General features: G+C 30.6%; 2 protein-coding genes, 1 long non-coding RNA gene and 1 pseudogene across 4 annotated transcripts; 3 read left to right on the forward strand and 1 right to left on the reverse strand.

The window, feature by feature from the left end:
• Positions 1-428, reverse strand: LOC146921522 (uncharacterized). The gene is made up of 2 exons (XR_015010776.1): positions 345-428; positions 1-54 (listed from the first exon to the last, which is right to left on the reverse strand). It is a non-coding gene; the product is annotated as an uncharacterized LOC146921522 (long non-coding RNA).
• Positions 429-924: 496 nt separating this feature from the next.
• LOC146921523 (ribonuclease 3-like) lies at positions 925-3,585 on the forward strand. The gene is made up of 5 exons (XM_085711322.1): positions 925-981; positions 2,201-2,311; positions 2,466-2,621; positions 2,725-2,923; positions 3,219-3,585. Exons 1-5 carry the CDS (start codon positions 925-927, stop codon positions 3,440-3,442), a joined length of 747 nt encoding a protein of 248 aa, XP_085567448.1. The 3' UTR covers positions 3,443-3,585.
• A 3,301-nt stretch (positions 3,586-6,886) lies between these two features.
• LOC146921524 (ribonuclease 3-like) lies at positions 6,887-8,699 on the forward strand. The gene is made up of 4 exons (XM_085714907.1): positions 6,887-7,016; positions 7,117-7,272; positions 7,939-8,137; positions 8,348-8,699. The coding sequence occupies exons 1-4, from the start codon at positions 6,906-6,908 to the stop codon at positions 8,587-8,589; spliced, it is 708 nt and encodes a 235-aa protein (XP_085571033.1). The 5' UTR covers positions 6,887-6,905; the 3' UTR covers positions 8,590-8,699.
• A 3,019-nt stretch (positions 8,700-11,718) lies between these two features.
• Positions 11,719-12,923, forward strand: LOC146921525 (ribonuclease 3-like; annotated as a pseudogene). Its single transcript, XR_015012158.1, has 4 exons — positions 11,719-11,919; positions 12,014-12,171; positions 12,262-12,460; positions 12,585-12,923. The product of XR_015012158.1 is annotated as a ribonuclease 3-like (transcript).
• The last annotated feature ends 5,098 nt before the right edge of the window (positions 12,924-18,021 follow it).

Consider the following 18,021-nt stretch of genomic DNA (forward strand, 5'->3'; position numbering starts at 1 on the left):
CACAAGGCACCCATCTAATTTGGTAATTCAACAGTTCTCTTGCTCAAAGAAGTGCTGCCAACAAATCAATTAGTATAAGTTAAGTTAGAACAGATTTAAAAAACCACAAAAATAATAAATAAATTGTTCAGAGAAAAACGAACATGCACTTTCAGTGTAAACTAGTTTGGCACTGACATCAATTGAAAACCAGTATTTTGCTATTATTTTTAAATCGAAGATACAAAATGGGCTTACGTGTCAATATCATGAGTTCTTTATTGGATTTCAGAGCAACATTATTTTATAAACTGAATATTTCTCCATAAAACTCAATCGTTAAAGCATTTAATGAATTCACATACCAGAGACTGCACGGTGCAGAGAATCAGATGGCTGAAAGATATCAGATTTTTTTCTTTTCTCGCAACCATTCAACGAAATTATCCAGGATTTTTTTCTTTTCTCGCAACCATTCAACGAAGGAAAACTTATCTGTTAAAAAAAGTTATAAATTGAAATGAAGTGGTTAACAATTTATCGGAAACAAAAGAAAAACAGTAAAGAATACAACATGTGTGTTCATCTTCTTATGTGCTTCTGTAAAAAGCAAACAGTGCCATAAGAGATGAATGCATAGGTAGCCAGAGATTAATTAAACAAGATATGAATACTACGGATTAATATATATCACTTCATTGATTCTATAAGTATCATCATAAAAGCAATCTATAAGTAGCAGAAAAAGATTGTTTACCTCGTTGCAAAACCGGAAAAATCCCATTTCAAAGGCCTTTGTTTGCTCGCCATTTCAAAGGGCAAGCATAAAAAAAATTGAAAAAAAAAAACAACAATGGCATGCTCGCCATTTCATGTGTGGAACATGGGAAAAAAAAAATTAAAAGAAAGAACAAGAAAAATACCTTAAATATTCATGCTCGCCAAATGAAATTAGGAACACACAGAGTTGTTCTGAGAAAGCCTGCAAGCTTGCAGAGGAGGGTTGAAAAAATGTGATGCTCGCCATTTCAAATGAAGAACAAGGGCATTTACAACAATAACTTTCAACTAGGGGCAGATATATCATTTTTTTTTGTGATAGGGGCAGAAAAAAAAATTCCGTAACCACTCAACACACTTAATGCATGCAGCCTTTTACCCTATGGGTAGATGGATATAATTTAAAGTCAAATTATTGAGGATCAATAATTCCATTTTTTTTTTTTTGAGGGAAAGGATCAATACTTCCATATCAACTATGTGAGTTGTTTGTATAGAAAATATCAAAGTTAAAGTGCAAACCGATTTAAAAATACGGCAACAATAAATATATTTAGGGTTTGTTTAGCACTTGAAAAAGGAACGTATGACTTACGGCAACAATTATTTGCTCACAATCTTATAGAATATTTTTAGTAGTTTATATGATATAAAGTTTTATAAGTTAATTCAAGTACTTATAACTTTTTTTTTTACTCACTTATACTCTTGCAACCTTAAAAAAAACAAATATTCATTAAATATATATTTTTATATTATTTCATATTTATAAATTAATTAAAATGCAAATTTTACCAAACACTACAAACTCAATCAACTATTTTATCTATTATTAGCTATAAGTTAGTTTATAAATCAACCACGGTAAGCTCATCCCCGGTAAGTTAATTTATAAACTCTCCGTTATTTTCACCACACGAAACCTTATATGTATTTTTATGAAAATCGCTCGAAGGAGTAGTATATTTGCTTATACTTCCTTCAAAAAATAAAATAGTATATTTGCATATACTAAAAAAATAAAGGCCAAATACCTCCCTGGGTCCTTTAAGTTTCATGTTTGTAACAGATAGGTCCTTTAAGTTTTTTAGGTAACAGATAGGTCCTTTAAGTTTCTAAAGTTTCAGATAGGTCCTTAACAGAGTTGATATGAAGGACCTATCTGAAACAAACTCGAAACTTAAAGGACCTATCTGAAACCTTAGAAACTTAAAGGACCTATCTGTTACCTAAAAAACTTAAAGGACCTATCTGTTACAAACGTGAAACTTAAAGGACCCAGGGAGGTATTTGGCCAAAAATAAAAAATAAAATTGTTGAAGGAACTAAAAAAATAATATATTCACACCTTTGTAAGTTCAACATGATTACACTATTTACATGTAACACCATTTCTCCTCCTAATATCAACATCATTGATGAGTTCCCTTTCCAAGTGTAGTTCCAAAAACTCAACAGCATTTCATTTTTGTCCAAGCTTGTGATACTTCAATATCTTTCTGTTCAAAGCCTTTCTGCTCAAGAATTTGATTTCTTCTATTTTATTCAGCAGGTAATTAAATCATGAGTAGATCTATTAATACTGAATAAAGTGTATTCATTTAATTCTTATAAAAAAAAATAGTCGATTTATTTAAGTTTTATATTCATATTTACATTTTATTCTGATTCTTCGGTATTGCACTGTTAATTTGCTAATGATGCAGTGGCCAGGAGCAATCTGTGACTCAAACCAGAGCTGCTGTTTTGTGAAAACCGGAAAACCGACAGCAGATTTTACCATTGCTGGACTTAGGCCAAACTTCAATGATGGATCATCTCCCTCAAACTGTAATATTAAAAGTGTCTTTGATAAATCTAAGGTATTTTTTTTTTAAATGAATTTAATTGCTCTTCATGATTTTATTAGTGTATTTCTCGGCTGAAAAACTCATCTATGAGTCATATTTAATTTTGTATATATAGATCTCAGACCTTATTAAGGACTTGGAAAATAATTGGCCATCTTTGAGCTGCCCTAGTAGAAATGGTATTTCACTATGGTCACATGAATGGATGAAACATGGTACATGCTCAGAATCTAAGCTTACTCAACATGACTACTTTCAAACAGCTCTTAAACTCAAGAGCAAACTGAATCTTCTTCAAATCCTTAAGAATGCAGGTAACATGACATGGTTTTGAAGTATTTAATGATTACTTATGTAACACTCACGTATACACATATACACGGATATTAGACATGACACTAACACGAACACATAAATAACATACACTGACACGGTACAGTGTACACGACACTGACACATGTGTCAAAGACGTGTATGTGTCAGACACCACAACGTGTCAGTCAGACACCATACTTGTCTCGTCTGATGGTGTCTTACTGACACGCTTTGAATCTAAAGTGTTGAGAGGTATATAATTCAAAATTTCTATTTAATTGCATTGAATTTCAGGGATTGAACCAGATAATAAATTTTACAACACAGGTAACATTTTGGATGCTATACAACAGGTTACAGGGTATTCCCCAGGAATAGAATGTAACAGAGATTCAGCACGTAACAGCCAGCTTTATCAAGTTTACATGTGTGCAGACATTTCTGGGTCAAAATTCATTGAGTGCCCTGGTCTTCCAATGGGTAGCTGTGTCACTAATGTACAATTCCCCAAGTTTTAAGAGAATTTGTTTTGCTTAGCAGAACATGGTTATGGTTTAATTTGTATGTTGATTTTGTAGTAATCATTGTATCTAAATGATGCATTGTCAAGCACTGACAATGCATCTTCAACAAGGTCACTAGAAAATGAGAGATTACATAATTCCATCTTATTTCTCGCATTTTATACTTTAATTTTAGAGTAGTGATATATGTACAACCATTTGGGACAACTTTGATGACAACCTACATTTTCTCTTTTCTCATTGGTCCAAAACAATAGATAGAGAAAAAGGAAGAGAGAGAATAAGAATCTAATGTGAATACGAGAGAAAAAATTGTCAAAAAGTTGTTGTACAAATATCTTCTCTTAATTTTAAGAGAGACCTGTGAAGTTATTTTTCTACCCTCACAATTCTAGCGCACCGCCAAAATTAATTTTCTTTGCCAAATTTACCCCTTTTAGATTTTAAAACCGGGAACAGTTTTGCATATTTGGATTTTTGAATCTGAACGCAATTTATACATGGTTCGAACCCCTTTTGTGACAAACAGTAATTTCTAGATTTTTTTTACATTTTTTAATTTCAAATTCAAATGTGTAAAATGCACTTTTCAAGACTTTTACACATGAATTTTTACACATTTTAAAATTTGAATGTGTAAAATTCACTTTTCAATTAAAACATCGATCCTTCGTATTTGTTTGTGTTTTCTTAATATCATTGCTACAGATGGGAAAAGAAACAGATAAACAAAAAAGAAAAAGAAAAAAAAACCGCAATCTAGTAAAGAAAGTCTCACTAGCATCAGCTAGCAGGTGGAGGAGAATTCCATACGGAGGCGACGCAATAGACCAAAACGCATCTTGACTGTCAGCTCCAAACTTAGCAATATAGTATGCACAAGCATTTTTTCTCCGTGAGAGTATGAAGTAGCTGAACTTTGTGAGTCCCTCTAAAGGAGTTCTCGAATATTCAGAAAATCGCAACATAATGATGTCAAACTTCACCTCCTCTAAATTAACTTGATAGCTGACTTAGAATCGAAATAGCACACCATGATTGTGAAGCCAAAATCCCACGCCAATCTCAATCCATGATACACTGCCAAAAGTTACGTGTGAAGTATATTAGAGAATCCAATTTTTCTAGCAAAACCGTGAATCCAAGCACCATCTAGGATTCTCAGGGCTACTACCATCCACATTCAAAATCGTACTCTTTCCATTATGAGCATTCCAGTTGATCAATCTCGTATTCGGGGTCAGATTGTGTTTAATGGAACACCTGACTTGCAGATTCACATAGTTTACGGTGAGGAGTTTTAAGGTATAAGAAGAAACCACTTCATTAGCAAGACACAATTTATTCCTAGACACACTTTCCATTATGTACTTCTTATTATCATTGTAGCTATGTAAAATATTTTTCTCATGTTTCAACAAATGTTTTTTAAGTATTAATATTAAATTCTAGAAAAAAAAATATTTATGCAGAGAAAACAATTGTCTAGATAAGAATATGATTTAGAGTTGTTTTCAGTATGTGAAGCACCACACGTGAACATCATCTTTAATAGTTTTGTGGTATTTGCTCATAACCATTAAAAATAATCAAGAATAATTTTATTTTCAAAAAATAAATAAATATCCCCTATGACGTGGCATGACCAGTCATACCATACCATACCATGTGGCAGTGTCACGTAATTAGTCAACTATGCGTCACGCTGACTAATCGAAAAACTAACGGAGGGTGTAAATTCTCCAACGTTTAACAATTTCAGAGATAGTTTTACCTTTTTTCAAATTTCAGAGGATATTTACAAAATTTACAACTTCAATGGTACGTTTGATTTGCTAAACAATATGTATTAGACAGAACAACATCAGAGAGAGAATAACACAACACAAGACATAACACACATGACAAACTTTTATGGTATTGAATATTTTTTTGTCTTCTACGATTTTTGGTGGACAATTTTTTTTTTTTTGTATTTTAGATAACTTGTACATGGGGACAAAAAGTTATGGTGTGGTTTAGTGATGGACAAAATTTTTTGTTTTTGTCCTGTCACTTCCTTTCAGTTAGTCATGTCTCAGAAACAGTTTTACAAATTAATTAATGTACAACTAGAGTTGCCATGTCCTTTATTTTTTAAGAGATCAAAACACTCCAAAAGAGTATTTATCTATTTATTCAATTTTATGAGATCAAAACACTTTAAAAGAGTATTTAACTATTTATTCAAAATTCAATTTAGGCATATGAATACATCACATGCGAAAGCGTCCCTGAAATTGGCTTCCTTCCACGCAACAACACCAAACTTCCATGCCTTAAGCTCAAGTTGAACTATATCACTTTACGTCTTCAACATGATCCACATTGCAACAAATTAATTAAGCCCCAAAACTAACATAATATATCTCCTTCCGTTGCTTACTACATGTGATTGGTAATCCCAAAACGTTCTTCTCTCAATATATAAATGAAAGCTGCCACCCTTGTCACGTTGATTGTAGAAAATATAGTATTAGAAAACTTGAGAGAATCCTATTAGCAATATGTGATTATTAATTAATACGTTAGGAGTGTTACACTGTACATGTTGACCTCAACATATAGCTAAGAAAAAAGAACTAAACTAACGCCTAATCAATCGTTTTTGTAGTACATAACATTGATTTAGAAATGCATTGATTGTAACAAAATATTGGATAACCTGATTTATACTTATATCTATATAGAGAAAAAAAGTTTATAACTTTTGGGTTGAAATTTTTATATATGTTAGTATTTTCTCTTTTACTAGATTTTGAATTTCTGTTGTTTAATTTCTTCAACTTCTTTTTAGTAGATGAAAACCAAGTAATTTTTTATATATGTTAGTATTTTCTCTTTTACTAGATTTTGAATTTCTGTTGTTTAATTTCTTCAACTTCTTTTTAGTAGATGAAAACCAAGTAATTAGAATTGGGTACCGTTATTATTAAAAAAAAAAAAAAAAACTGTATAGTTGTAGGAATTAAACATATAATTTAGTAGAGATTAAAACAAAATAACAATAATAAGAAATAAAATAAAATAAAGATATATTTACAAGAAATTAAATGTAGAATTATAACAGTATAGAAACAAAAGATAGTACTTTGTTTTGGAAGAAAACAAAATAGTATATTTACATATACTAAAAATCATTTAAATAGTATGCATTATAAGTTAAACATAATTGCACTATATATATATATGAAACACACCTATCAACATCATTGATTAGTTCTCTTTGTTTGTGAAGTTCCAAAAACTCCTTTTAGGGAGAAATAGAAAACATTAGAAAATCTTGTACCAAAAAAAAAAAAAAAAAAAACTTGATTAGTTCTCTTTGTTTGTGAAGTTCCAAAAACTCCTTTTAGGGAGAAATAGAAAACATTAGAAAATCTTGTACCAAAAAAAAAAAAAAAAAAAAAATTAGAAAATGAAAGTGAGCAGCACTTATTCTCTTTTGTTCAAGCTTTTGATACTTCAATATCTGTCTGTGCAATGCCTTTCAGCTCAGGATTTTGATTTCTTCTATTTTATTCAGCAGGTAATTAAATCATTAGTAATTAGATCTGTTAATCATGAATATTGTTGATTTACTTTATTAACCTGATTATTAAGCATTACACTGTTTGTCAATGATGCAGTGGCCAGGAGCATACTGTGACACAAACCATAGCTGCTGTTATCCGATTACCCCGATTCTACCGCCAGAGTTTAACATTTATGGACTCCGGCCGACCAAAAATGATGGATCAACTCCTTCAAACTGTGATATTGAAAGTGTCTTTGATAAATCTAAGGTATTAATTTATTTTTGAAAAATGTATTTAATTGGTCTTTACAATATATTTTGTTAGTACATTAATTTTTCCGGCAAGTCAATAATGCATAAGGATGATAAGTCTTGCACCATGCACATTCTTTTCATCATTATACAACAATAAATCTTATCATTAAATAAAATATGATAGGGAGGTTTTTCTAATCATCGAGAAGGTAATGGAAGCACGGACAAATTGGTTAATCATGGTCACATCACGTACTCTATTTTAGATGGTGGGACACTATCCCCATTTTCGTTAGGGAGGTTTTTTTTAGAGACCGATTTGAGTTGCTTAATTTTCGCTTTCCATAAATTTATTTTCCTTGTTAATGTTTTTCTCATAGGGTTTTGATTTGACTCCCCTTTTTTATATATTTTTTTCCTTTTTTTTCCTATTTATATTATATGGGTGAGTGGCAGAGGATAGGAGTCCCCTGCAGGTGCCGATTTAATCGAGATGTTCAGCGGCTGCTTGATGTCCTCCTCACTCTTGATTTTGTAAAAAAATATGATAGAATTACTGATCCAGTAGTAAAAAAAGATATATATAAATAGTGCAAGAGTAATTTACTTCTGCAAGTTAGATAAACCCTTATATCTCTATTGAAAAACTTATCAATGAGTCATGTTTAATTTGGTGTAGATCCCAGACCTCATTGAGAACTTGGAATTAAATTGGCCATCTTTGAGGTGTCCACAACTCAAAAGTATAAAAGTATGGTCACATGAATGGATGAAACATGGCACTTGTTCAGAATCTAAGCTTACTCAACATGACTACTTTCAAACAGCTCTCAAACTCAAGAAAAAATTCAACATCATTCAAATCCTTAAGAACGCAGGTAACAAGACATATTTTTGAACCATCTAATGAGTCATGAAACACGACATTGACACTGACATGTAGATGACAAATATTTCTTAAAAATGGAAGTAATTAAGTGTAATTAAGTGTAGATGACACGCTTTTAATTTAAAGTGTTGAGAGCGAAACCAAAAAGTAAGATATATTTGCAAAACTTCTGATCATTTAATTGCAATGAATTCCACAGGGATTGAACCAGATGATAAATTTTACAACACAAGCAACATTTTAGATGCCATACAAAAAGCTACAGGGTTTCTCCCAGGAATAGTATGTAATAGAGATCCAGGACTTAAAAGTCAGCTTTTAAAAGTTTACATGTGTGTGGACACTTCTGGGTCAAATTTCATTGAGTGTCCTGGTGTTCCAATGGGTTCGTGTGGTGATACAGTACAATTCTCCAAGTTTTGGGTGAATTTGTTTTGTTAAGCAGAACATGATTTAATTTGTATTTTGATTTTCAAGTAAGCATTGTATTTCTAATTATAATTATCATACCCACGTAATGAGAATGCATCTTCAATATGGTTATGTGAAAATGAGAAATTTGACATCTCCGTTTTATTTTTCATACAGAAAAGCTAGTTTTATATTTTTTAGCTTAAGAAATGACAATTATATTCATTAAACCACATACATTCAATTAATTCATTTACGGGAAATGTTAACTTGTGCCCTCAAGGCACATATAGAAAAAAAACTTATTGAAATGTGTGCATTACATTTAATATTTAACTTTTTAATCATTTAAATGCACAAAATTTTAGAGAATATTTCTTCTTTTAGATTTCTTAACATGTGCCCTAAAGGCACAAGTTAACAATACCCTTCATTTATTTATCCATCTAGTTCATCCACTCTACAACAACTAATTAATAGATTATATCTAATCCAATCATATTTAACCATTTTAGAAATTTAGATAAAATGGTAATTTACACGTGATCATTATCATGTAAAAGTTATGTCTGATTACATGTTACTCTTGTCATTTGAGCAATGATAAGAGAATTTTAGTCATCTATGTCGATATTTATGAAAAATATACATCGAATCCACAAAAAATGTGAAATAGTTTTGACCATTCAAATTTTGAAATATTCTCCTCTCAAAAAAAAATTGAAATATTCTAAATAAAAGTTTAAGAAAGGTTGTTTTAGAAACATATTATAAAAAGAGTTGAAATATATGAATACAAGTTGTGTTGGGATTAGGCGTCATTAGCTATTCATTCAATGCTTCTCTTGATTGATTATACACTTTTTAAATTTTAGTTATGTTTCCACATGTCCCTCGTTGTCGTTTCCATGTCTGCCAAACGCCACGAGATCTATTCTAACAATTAACTTTTGATGTCTCTCTCAGCAATTGATTCAATGACATTATGATAAAAAATGTAAGTGTAAAGTTAGCTCTATGTCTAGCAACTAGCATCCACAAAAGAGTTTATTGTAAATCTCTTAGATAAAAAGTCGATCGCTCACATTTTCTAAATCAAAAAATCATTTCTGGAATGCACGTCGGGAAAAACATTAAGAACATAAATTAATCATCAACACAACGAAAGATCGATTATATATGATCAGACAGACCAAGAGTTTTACATTGAAATCCTAGCTAACTAATTTTAATCCCGACACATAGAGTTAGTTATCCATGGTGAACATAACCAACACAAAGATGAAGAATTGAAAGGGAAAATCATGCAAAGGTTGAATCCAAGCCTCCAATGGTGAATCTTTATTCTCCTCTCTGTTTTCTCTCTCTAAATACGAGTCTATGATTGTAAAGATATATTCTGAATTTTGTTTACACCTATTTATATACATGTCAGAAAAATGCAGATTCGTCTACCAAAGGTCACTAACACCGCCTTACTTCCAAGGGCAAAATGTGACTCGTCTAGCGAATATGCTCTTGCTTCTTCGTTGAAACTCTATAGAACTCCTCGCTTTGACTTCGCATCTGGCCCACCCAGGGAATCTTCCAATCTTTGAAATAATGACATTTTGCTTAAATTTACTCTCATCTCGTTTCTGCTTTGTCCATCGAATAATCTAGCCCGTAGACCTTTGAAACTCTCTGACTTGGCTCACTTTGCTCGCCCAAATAATTGCCTTTAATTTAATTTAGAATCATTAGTCTTTTCTCTTTTGTAATTTATCATAGTCTAGCCTAAAATTTTTGAAGTCTTGGTATTATAGTCTAGCCTGCTCAAAACTATGAACCGGTCAAAGCACCCCTTAAGTTGACTTCCTTTTCCTTCCACGCTATAACACCAAACGTCCATGCCTTAATGCTCAAGATTAGCTAGATCACTTTACGTCTTCAACATTGTCAACATTGCAACACATTAATTAAGTGCCTAAACTTATACTCTCCTTATACTCCGTAAATATCTGTTCGACCCTTTTATTATTCGTATAAATTATAAACAATAATTTTTATGAAATTTTAATTAAAATTATTTTCACTTTGATTAAAATTATAGGTATAGGTAATAAATATTTTTTACTTTCATATTTGCAACAAGCTATATTTAACTTTTTCAATGATGCAAACGATATAACAAATATAATATAAATACATACATACATACATACATACATACATACATACATACATACATACATACATACATACATACATACATATATATTAGTATTTTCTCTTTTACAATATTTTGAATTTCTATCGTTCAATTTAAAAAACAAAAGTAGATGAAAACCAGTTAGGTAATTAGAATCGGGTACCGTTATTATTAAATAAAATGGTTTGTTTGTAGAAATTAACTCATAATTTTGTCTTGCTAAAAAAAACTCATAAGTTTGTAGAAATTCAAACAAAATAAAAAGGACCAAAAATAAAAATAAAAACATATAAAGTAAATTATATTTCCCTCCCCTATTATCAAATATACTAACATTACACTTCCTTCCGTTCGAAAGTTAAAATATACTAATTAGTCCATTTTACTTAAACATAATTATGCTAAAACTAATCTAATTAGAATTCTAAATTATTTTTAACTTACCATATTAACTCTCGGAGATCATCTCATTCTCAGGGTACCACTACAATCCAATGGATCATGAACTCTCTCTCTATTAGATAGTAAGCTTCAGTTTGAGGATGGTGTTAGAACTTTATACTACGTAGTATGTTTTTCGTTTTTCGCTTGACAAACTCTTGTTGCCGACTGATATTGCATCATGAGTTTGAGAAAATGTGTTAGATAATAATGTTATTGAAACCCTAACCGTCTATTTTTTTTCTCTATTGAAACTCAATATTGTTAAAACTCACGAGTCACGATTTTGTCGAGAAACTCTCTTCCAACTATGATTATGAAATATGATTAAAGGTGTAATGAAGAGACATGTACATTTTTAACTTAAGAAGAGAAAGAAAGTTGCAACATTATAAACAAAAATAATAATAAAAATTGGAATGAAAAATAATATATTTGCATATGCTAAAAAACAATTAAATATATTTACTATTAGTATATGCGTCATAAGTTCAACATCATTGCACTATATATATGTAGCTCAACTATTGACTCTAATACTCCTATCAACATCATTGATTAGTTCCTTTGCTTGTTAAGTTCCAAATAATCCTTTAAATAGAGAGAGAAAACATAAGAAAATGAAACTAAGCAGCATTTCAGTACTGTCCAAGCTTTTGATACTACAATATCTATCTGTTCAATGCCTTTCTGCTCAAGATTTTGATTTCTTCACTTTTATTCTGCAGGTAATTACAGATATTGTTGATGGTTTATATTTATATTTTTACACTTTATTAATCTGATTATTCAGTATTGCATTATTGTTTGTTAATGATGCAGTGGCCAGGATCATACTGTGACTCAAAAAACTAGGCTGCTGTTATCCGAAAGCCGGTAAACCGGCAGCAGATTTTACCATTTATGGACTCCGGCCTAGGTTCAATAATGGAACATCTCCCACAAACTGTGATGTTCAAAGTGTCTTTAATAAATCTAAGGTATTCATTTTATTTAAATTTCCTTATGATTTTATTAGTGTATTTCTCTAATGAAAAACTCATCAATGAGTCAAACTTAATTTGGTGTAGATCTCAGACCTAATTGAGAACTTGGAAATAAATTGGCCATCTTTGAGGTGTCCACGTCTCAACAATATTAAAATATGGTCACATGAATGGATGAAACATGGTACATGTTCAGAATCTAAGCTTACTCAACATGACTACTTTCAAACAGCTCTTAAACTCAAGGAAAAACTGAACCTTCTTCAAATGCTTACGGATGCAGGTAACAAGACATGATTTTGAACCATCTGGTGACTTCAAAAACACACACACACGCGCGCGCGCACACACACACATATATATTTGCAAATTAAAATTTCTAATCATTTAAAGGTAATGAATTTCAGGATTTGAACCAAATGATCAATTTTACGACATAGGAAACCCTTTAAGTATTATAGAAGAAGCTACAGGGTTTCTCCCAGGAATAGAATGTAATCGAGATTCAGCAAGTAACGATCAGATTTTAAAAGTTTACATGTGCGTGGACATTTCTGGATCAAATTTCTTTCAGTGCCCTAATAATCTGGTGGACAACTGTCGTGCCAAAGTACAATTCCCCAAGTTTTAAGCAGAACATGGTTTACTTTGTATTTGATTTTATAGTTACTGTTATATTTCTCGTCTCATAATTTTATATTGTCACGATTGAGTTTCTCTCAATAAATAATACTTAAGTTAATTAATCCTTGACATGTTCTATTGAATATATGTTGGTATCTCTATTATAATAAGTTGGAAAATGATTTGTTTCCAATATAAAAATGTCACAGTCAATTATGACTACTGGAATCAATTCAAGTACATAAAAATTGTTTTAAAAGACTTGAAAACGCACATAACACCCATTAACAAAACAAGAAGTATTTTATGCATGCTAAAGAGTTTTAGTGCAATGTGAGAACATGTTATAAACCTAGAGGGACAAATTACACATGATCTAAAATTGTCCTAGTGTGAGAGACATCACTCAAAGCCCTAGAATACTAAAACAATGAATATGAAATTATACAGAGCTTGCGATGCAAGATTGGCAGTAGCTGATTTTTTGTTTTCTTCAGTTCTTACTTCATTTCTTCTCACCAGAACGTCTGTAACGACTATACCCCCTCATCAGTGATAAACTTGTAAAAAAGCATAGCACGGTCACAGAGTTGTCTAGTTTAGGTGCATTTCAATGGTTGCAAGGTTATTTCTCTTTTTTTGTCTTGTTATGCCTTTTGAACAATTTCTTTACAAAACTCAACTAAGATGCACATAAACCAACTACTTTAACTCCAAAATGACTCTAAAAGTGGAATGAACCCCATATATGATTTCTTGTCATCACAACCCTCACACTTGAACTTTTGCTTATCCTTGAGCAAACTTACTTGTAAACTAAAATTCACAGGAAAAATAACACACCTGGCCTCCATAAATATTATAAAAATACCATAAAAAATTTGTTACATCTCGAAACAATGAAGCTACCGATGTCTTTTGCATTTTCCTACTAAAAATAGTTAGGTCAACATGACTGAATCCTTTGGCCTGTCACACAATACTCGCGATGTGAGGCTCACAGCCCCCCGACGTGAGGTTGATAGTGGCGAACACCTTGCCTAATCTTCATATCTTGCGATGCGGGGCTCATAGCCCGCGTTGCAAGATCAGTAGTAGCAGACTTTTTGGTTTCTTACAGACTTGTCTGGTTCGGATGGATTTTCATGGTTTCAAGGTTATTTCCCTTCTTTTGTCCCCATATAACTTTTGAACAATTTCTTTACAGCAACTCGACTGAAATACACATAAACTAACTACTTTAACTCTAAGATGACTATAAAAGTGGACTGAAAACCCTATATGATTTCTTGTCATCAAGGTGTATGTGTGTGTAGCTTGTGGTTTTCAAGAGGAGAGGGAATAATGTGTTTTTTTCACTTTTGCGCTCTTTTTCTTTTCAAATATAAGACATTTCGTTCATTTAATAGCTAAATAGCCAAACATTACACCATAAGTAGATCATTACCTACTGTTAAGGTAAAGTACCGAATTAATTCCTAATCAAATAGATACAACTTTAAACAACGGACTTGTTCTTTACTTATACACCTATTAGAATCGATAACTTGGAAAGCAGTTAATGAAACATGCACACCAACAGACAAAAAAAAAAACACACGATTACATAGATCTAGAATACTTTTGCCATGCATCACGTATGATAAAACCCTTCGGAAATTGCTCTTTAAGCTTCAAAAGTTGTTCTCTCAAACCTTAAAATTACCTTAAGTGCAGTTGGGATACGGGTCTATGGTAGTTAACTGCAGTTGTGAAGCGAACGACAGTTAACTGCCGTTATGGATATTAAGGTAATTTTGGGGTGCAGAAGAGCAATTTTTAAAGCTTAAAGAGCAATTTTCAAACCCTTCTTTGCATCTTGTTTTACAGCTGGGCTTGTGCTTGAGAATGGGGCTTATAGAATGTTTATGAATCTTTTAATTTTGATAACTACTTTATCCACCCCGTCATTATTTTTCAAAAACCACACCCCTCAGAATTTATCAACCTGATGGGAAATAATTAAACACACCCCTCTGAATTTATCAACCTAGGTGGGAAGAAACACAATGTTTTTCTCGCAAAGTGGATGAATACGAGAAAGAAATGTTTTTTTTTTCCATCCAAACAAATGGATAATTATGCACGTAAGCAATTTTTATGAATCAACTAGCAACAGACCCGTGCTAAGCACGGGGCTCGTGCTCCGCACGGGCTGATCCTTAAATCGTGATTTATGCGTCAAAACACATTTACAATATTATTTACATTGAGAAATTAAAAAAATTAATGATAAAGATGAAGATAAAAATAAAAACATTGAAATAGTTGTTATTGAATATTATAAAGTGGTAGACTAAACATATGTGAAAATATTATAAATAATAAAATCACAATAATGATAACGGAGACGTTAATAAGCCCCGTGATTTTTGTATATCATTGAAAAATATTTGTAATTTTTTTAGCATTTTTTTGTATGAATTTATAAACAGTAAATATGTATATCGTGCAAGATTCTTGTATCAAATTATAATTAGTATATTATAATTACTTCCACTATTGTTTAGAACATACAATTAGGCATGGCAATGGGGCGGGTGGGGACATGTTTTACCTTCCCCGACCCCATCCCCGCAATGGGTAAAAAAAAAAATCAAATAAAATAGAAGTATTTTGTTGCCTCATACGCAAGTTGCAATGCATTATCCTGCAAAGAAATGACGACGATAGATCATGGCTATGGTGATGGAGAATAGAGAGAACTCTGAAAAGTGAGTGTCATCTGATAGACTAAGACTCTGATTGTGTGACTGAAATGATTTATGGTTTAAGTTTCTTTTTATATAAAGGGGGGCAATAAAATGATTTTCTACATTCGAGTTTCTTTTTATATAAAGGGGGGCAATACAATGATTTTCTACATTCGGGACGAGTTTGGGTATGGGTTCGGGGAGGGTATACCTATATCCCAGTTACTTATCTCGTACCCGTGTTTTGAAATCGAGGAAAACCCAAACCGGGTCACAGCGGGAAAAAAACCCGTTAAATTGAGTTTGATTCAGATGGGTACTCGTGGATATGAGTTTTGTTACCATGCCTAGATGCAATACGTAAAAAAAAATCAATTTAACTAATTAATATGTAACTGATTGTTGTCTCATGTATGATTTGTACGACAATATTAGTTAGTGTCTAATTAATTAGAGAGTAACGTTTGTCTTGTGTTTTTTTATAACCATTCTTTGAAAGGATATAATGATTAATAATGAATAACGATTAAAAATAATAATTTTATGATATGATAAGATAAACCAAAAAATTTATGAAAATCATTTATAAAAAAGAACTAATAATGAAGATGTGTAATTTTATGTAAAGTAGTTGTATTTCTCATGATAAATACTAACCCCGTGTATAATTTATAAATGAGAAAGATTTTGTAACTCTCCCAAAGTTATGTTATTTGTGATCATTCAATTGGATATAATTGAATAAATTTAGATGTAAAAATATGTATCAGTGAGAAATAGTCCTATGCTTTTTTTCTCAATGAAAAAGTCTTGCTTTTTTCTTTTTAATTTACTCTTTTTTCCCGTGTTTTTTTTAAGTATCGATATAAAATGTGTCTCCTATATTTTTTATATTATTCATACGTGAAATGTATTAATTAATGTTATTTTATTAGAAACACACGATTAGATAAAATCACATGTACGTCGTAAAGTTTATTTTTAGTAAATGTAAATTAAATACATGACAAATTTGTTACGAATTAAAAGAATGACATTCAATAATTTATAGATTTTTTTATCATGATAAAAATCACCTCTTAAAAAACAATTCAGGACCCGTTTTGTTACAAATTAAAATAAAAGTGATTTTGATATCTTTTAATTAAGAGAATTTATAAAACAAATCGTGATTTATTTTGTTTAGTTATTGTAATTAAAATCACATGTTTTAAATAATTTAATTTGTTTGGATACAACTATAAAAAAAATGGATTTTTTGTTACAAAATTACATCAACTTTAATAATTATAGAAAGATTAACTTTAATAATTAGAGAAATATTAACTTTAATAATTAGAGAAAGATAATAGATTGTAAATTGTTTTTAACTCTTTAGATATTTAGAAGTTGAATTATAGAAAAATTTATTTTGATTGGGATTAAGATTAAGTTTGTTTGTTCTTTAGAAAAAGATTAAGTTAAGTTAGAGTGTTTTATCAAGTGAGTTTGTTTTAGTTTGTTTTTAAGAGAGAAAATATAGGGGGAGGTTGAAGCAAAAGACACAAAAGGATATAATTTTGATGACCGACTCAAAAAATTAAGAAGGGTAAGATTGTATTTTGGCACACATTAAGTTTCATAATTAGAGAATAGATAATTAAAAAATAAAAGATTAAGTTTGTTTGTTAAAAAAGATTAAGTTACTGTGTTTTATCGAATGAGTTTGTTTTAATTTGTTTTTAAAATAGAAAAAATTGAGGGAGGTTGAAGCAAAAGACACAAAAGGATATAATTTTGATGACGTGTCCAAAACTTAAGAAGGGGTAAGATTGTATTTTTGGTAGACTTAAGTTTCATAATTAGAGAATAGATGGGTGGAAAAATAAGCTCATTTTAATTGTACCTTTAAATTCTTGTCAAAAAAAAAAAGTGTACCTTTAAATTTTCTAATATGTCACCCTTATATCTCAAAAAAAGATAAATCCTAGAAACATAGCTTAAAATAAGTTAGGAAACTTAGACTACTTTTACTCTGTGAAAATATTTTCTATTTTCATTTTCTAAAATATACATTCATTTTAATTTGTTAGTAAGAAGACATGAGATTCTTGAAATGAATCATTTTAACGATCTATTTTTTCTTGTAATAAGTTTAACGATTTTATTAACAAACATGTGATATATACTTGAATTTTTCTTATTTTCGGTAAAACAAAATGATTTTTAACAAACCATTATATATCATCGTGGCAATATTTAAACATTTGTTATACTATTATTCAAAAAAAAAATGTTATACTAAATCATTTAATTCTAACTTTTAACTTTACAAGACGTGCAATGACATAAAATTTTAGATAAAGTTAAAATATTTTGTTAAGTAGTTATACTAATACTACAGGATACTAAAAAAAATAGATGTTCCATTATCGACTCGAGAATTAGTCCCATTGTAGATCTAAATGACATATATCATGAAAATACTTTGGGGTGTCTTCTAGACCTT

This window comes from Medicago sativa, chromosome 5, assembly GCF_051527215.1.
Source record: "Medicago sativa cultivar Bolivia chromosome 5, Bolivia_mono, whole genome shotgun sequence".
NCBI lineage: Eukaryota > Viridiplantae > Streptophyta > Magnoliopsida > Fabales > Fabaceae > Medicago > Medicago sativa.

What these genes read in the sequence shown, in the direction of transcription:
- LOC146921523 (XM_085711322.1), top strand. Translation starts at nt 925, where the DNA reads ATGAAATTAGGAACACACAGAGTTGTTCTGAGAAAGCCTGCAAGCTTG. An exon ending in TCTTCTATTTTATTCAGCAG is followed by an intron (nt 2,312 to 2,465) that starts GTAATTAAATCA and finishes CTAATGATGCAG; the next exon opens with TGGCCAGGAGCAATCTGTGA. An exon ending in TCAAATCCTTAAGAATGCAG is followed by an intron (nt 2,924 to 3,218) that starts GTAACATGACAT and finishes ATTGAATTTCAG; the next exon opens with GGATTGAACCAGATAATAAA.
- LOC146921524 (XM_085714907.1), top strand. Translation starts at nt 6,906, where the DNA reads ATGAAAGTGAGCAGCACTTATTCTCTTTTGTTCAAGCTTTTGATACTT. An exon ending in GTGTCTTTGATAAATCTAAG is followed by an intron (nt 7,273 to 7,938) that starts GTATTAATTTAT and finishes AATTTGGTGTAG; the next exon opens with ATCCCAGACCTCATTGAGAA. An exon ending in TCAAATCCTTAAGAACGCAG is followed by an intron (nt 8,138 to 8,347) that starts GTAACAAGACAT and finishes TGAATTCCACAG; the next exon opens with GGATTGAACCAGATGATAAA.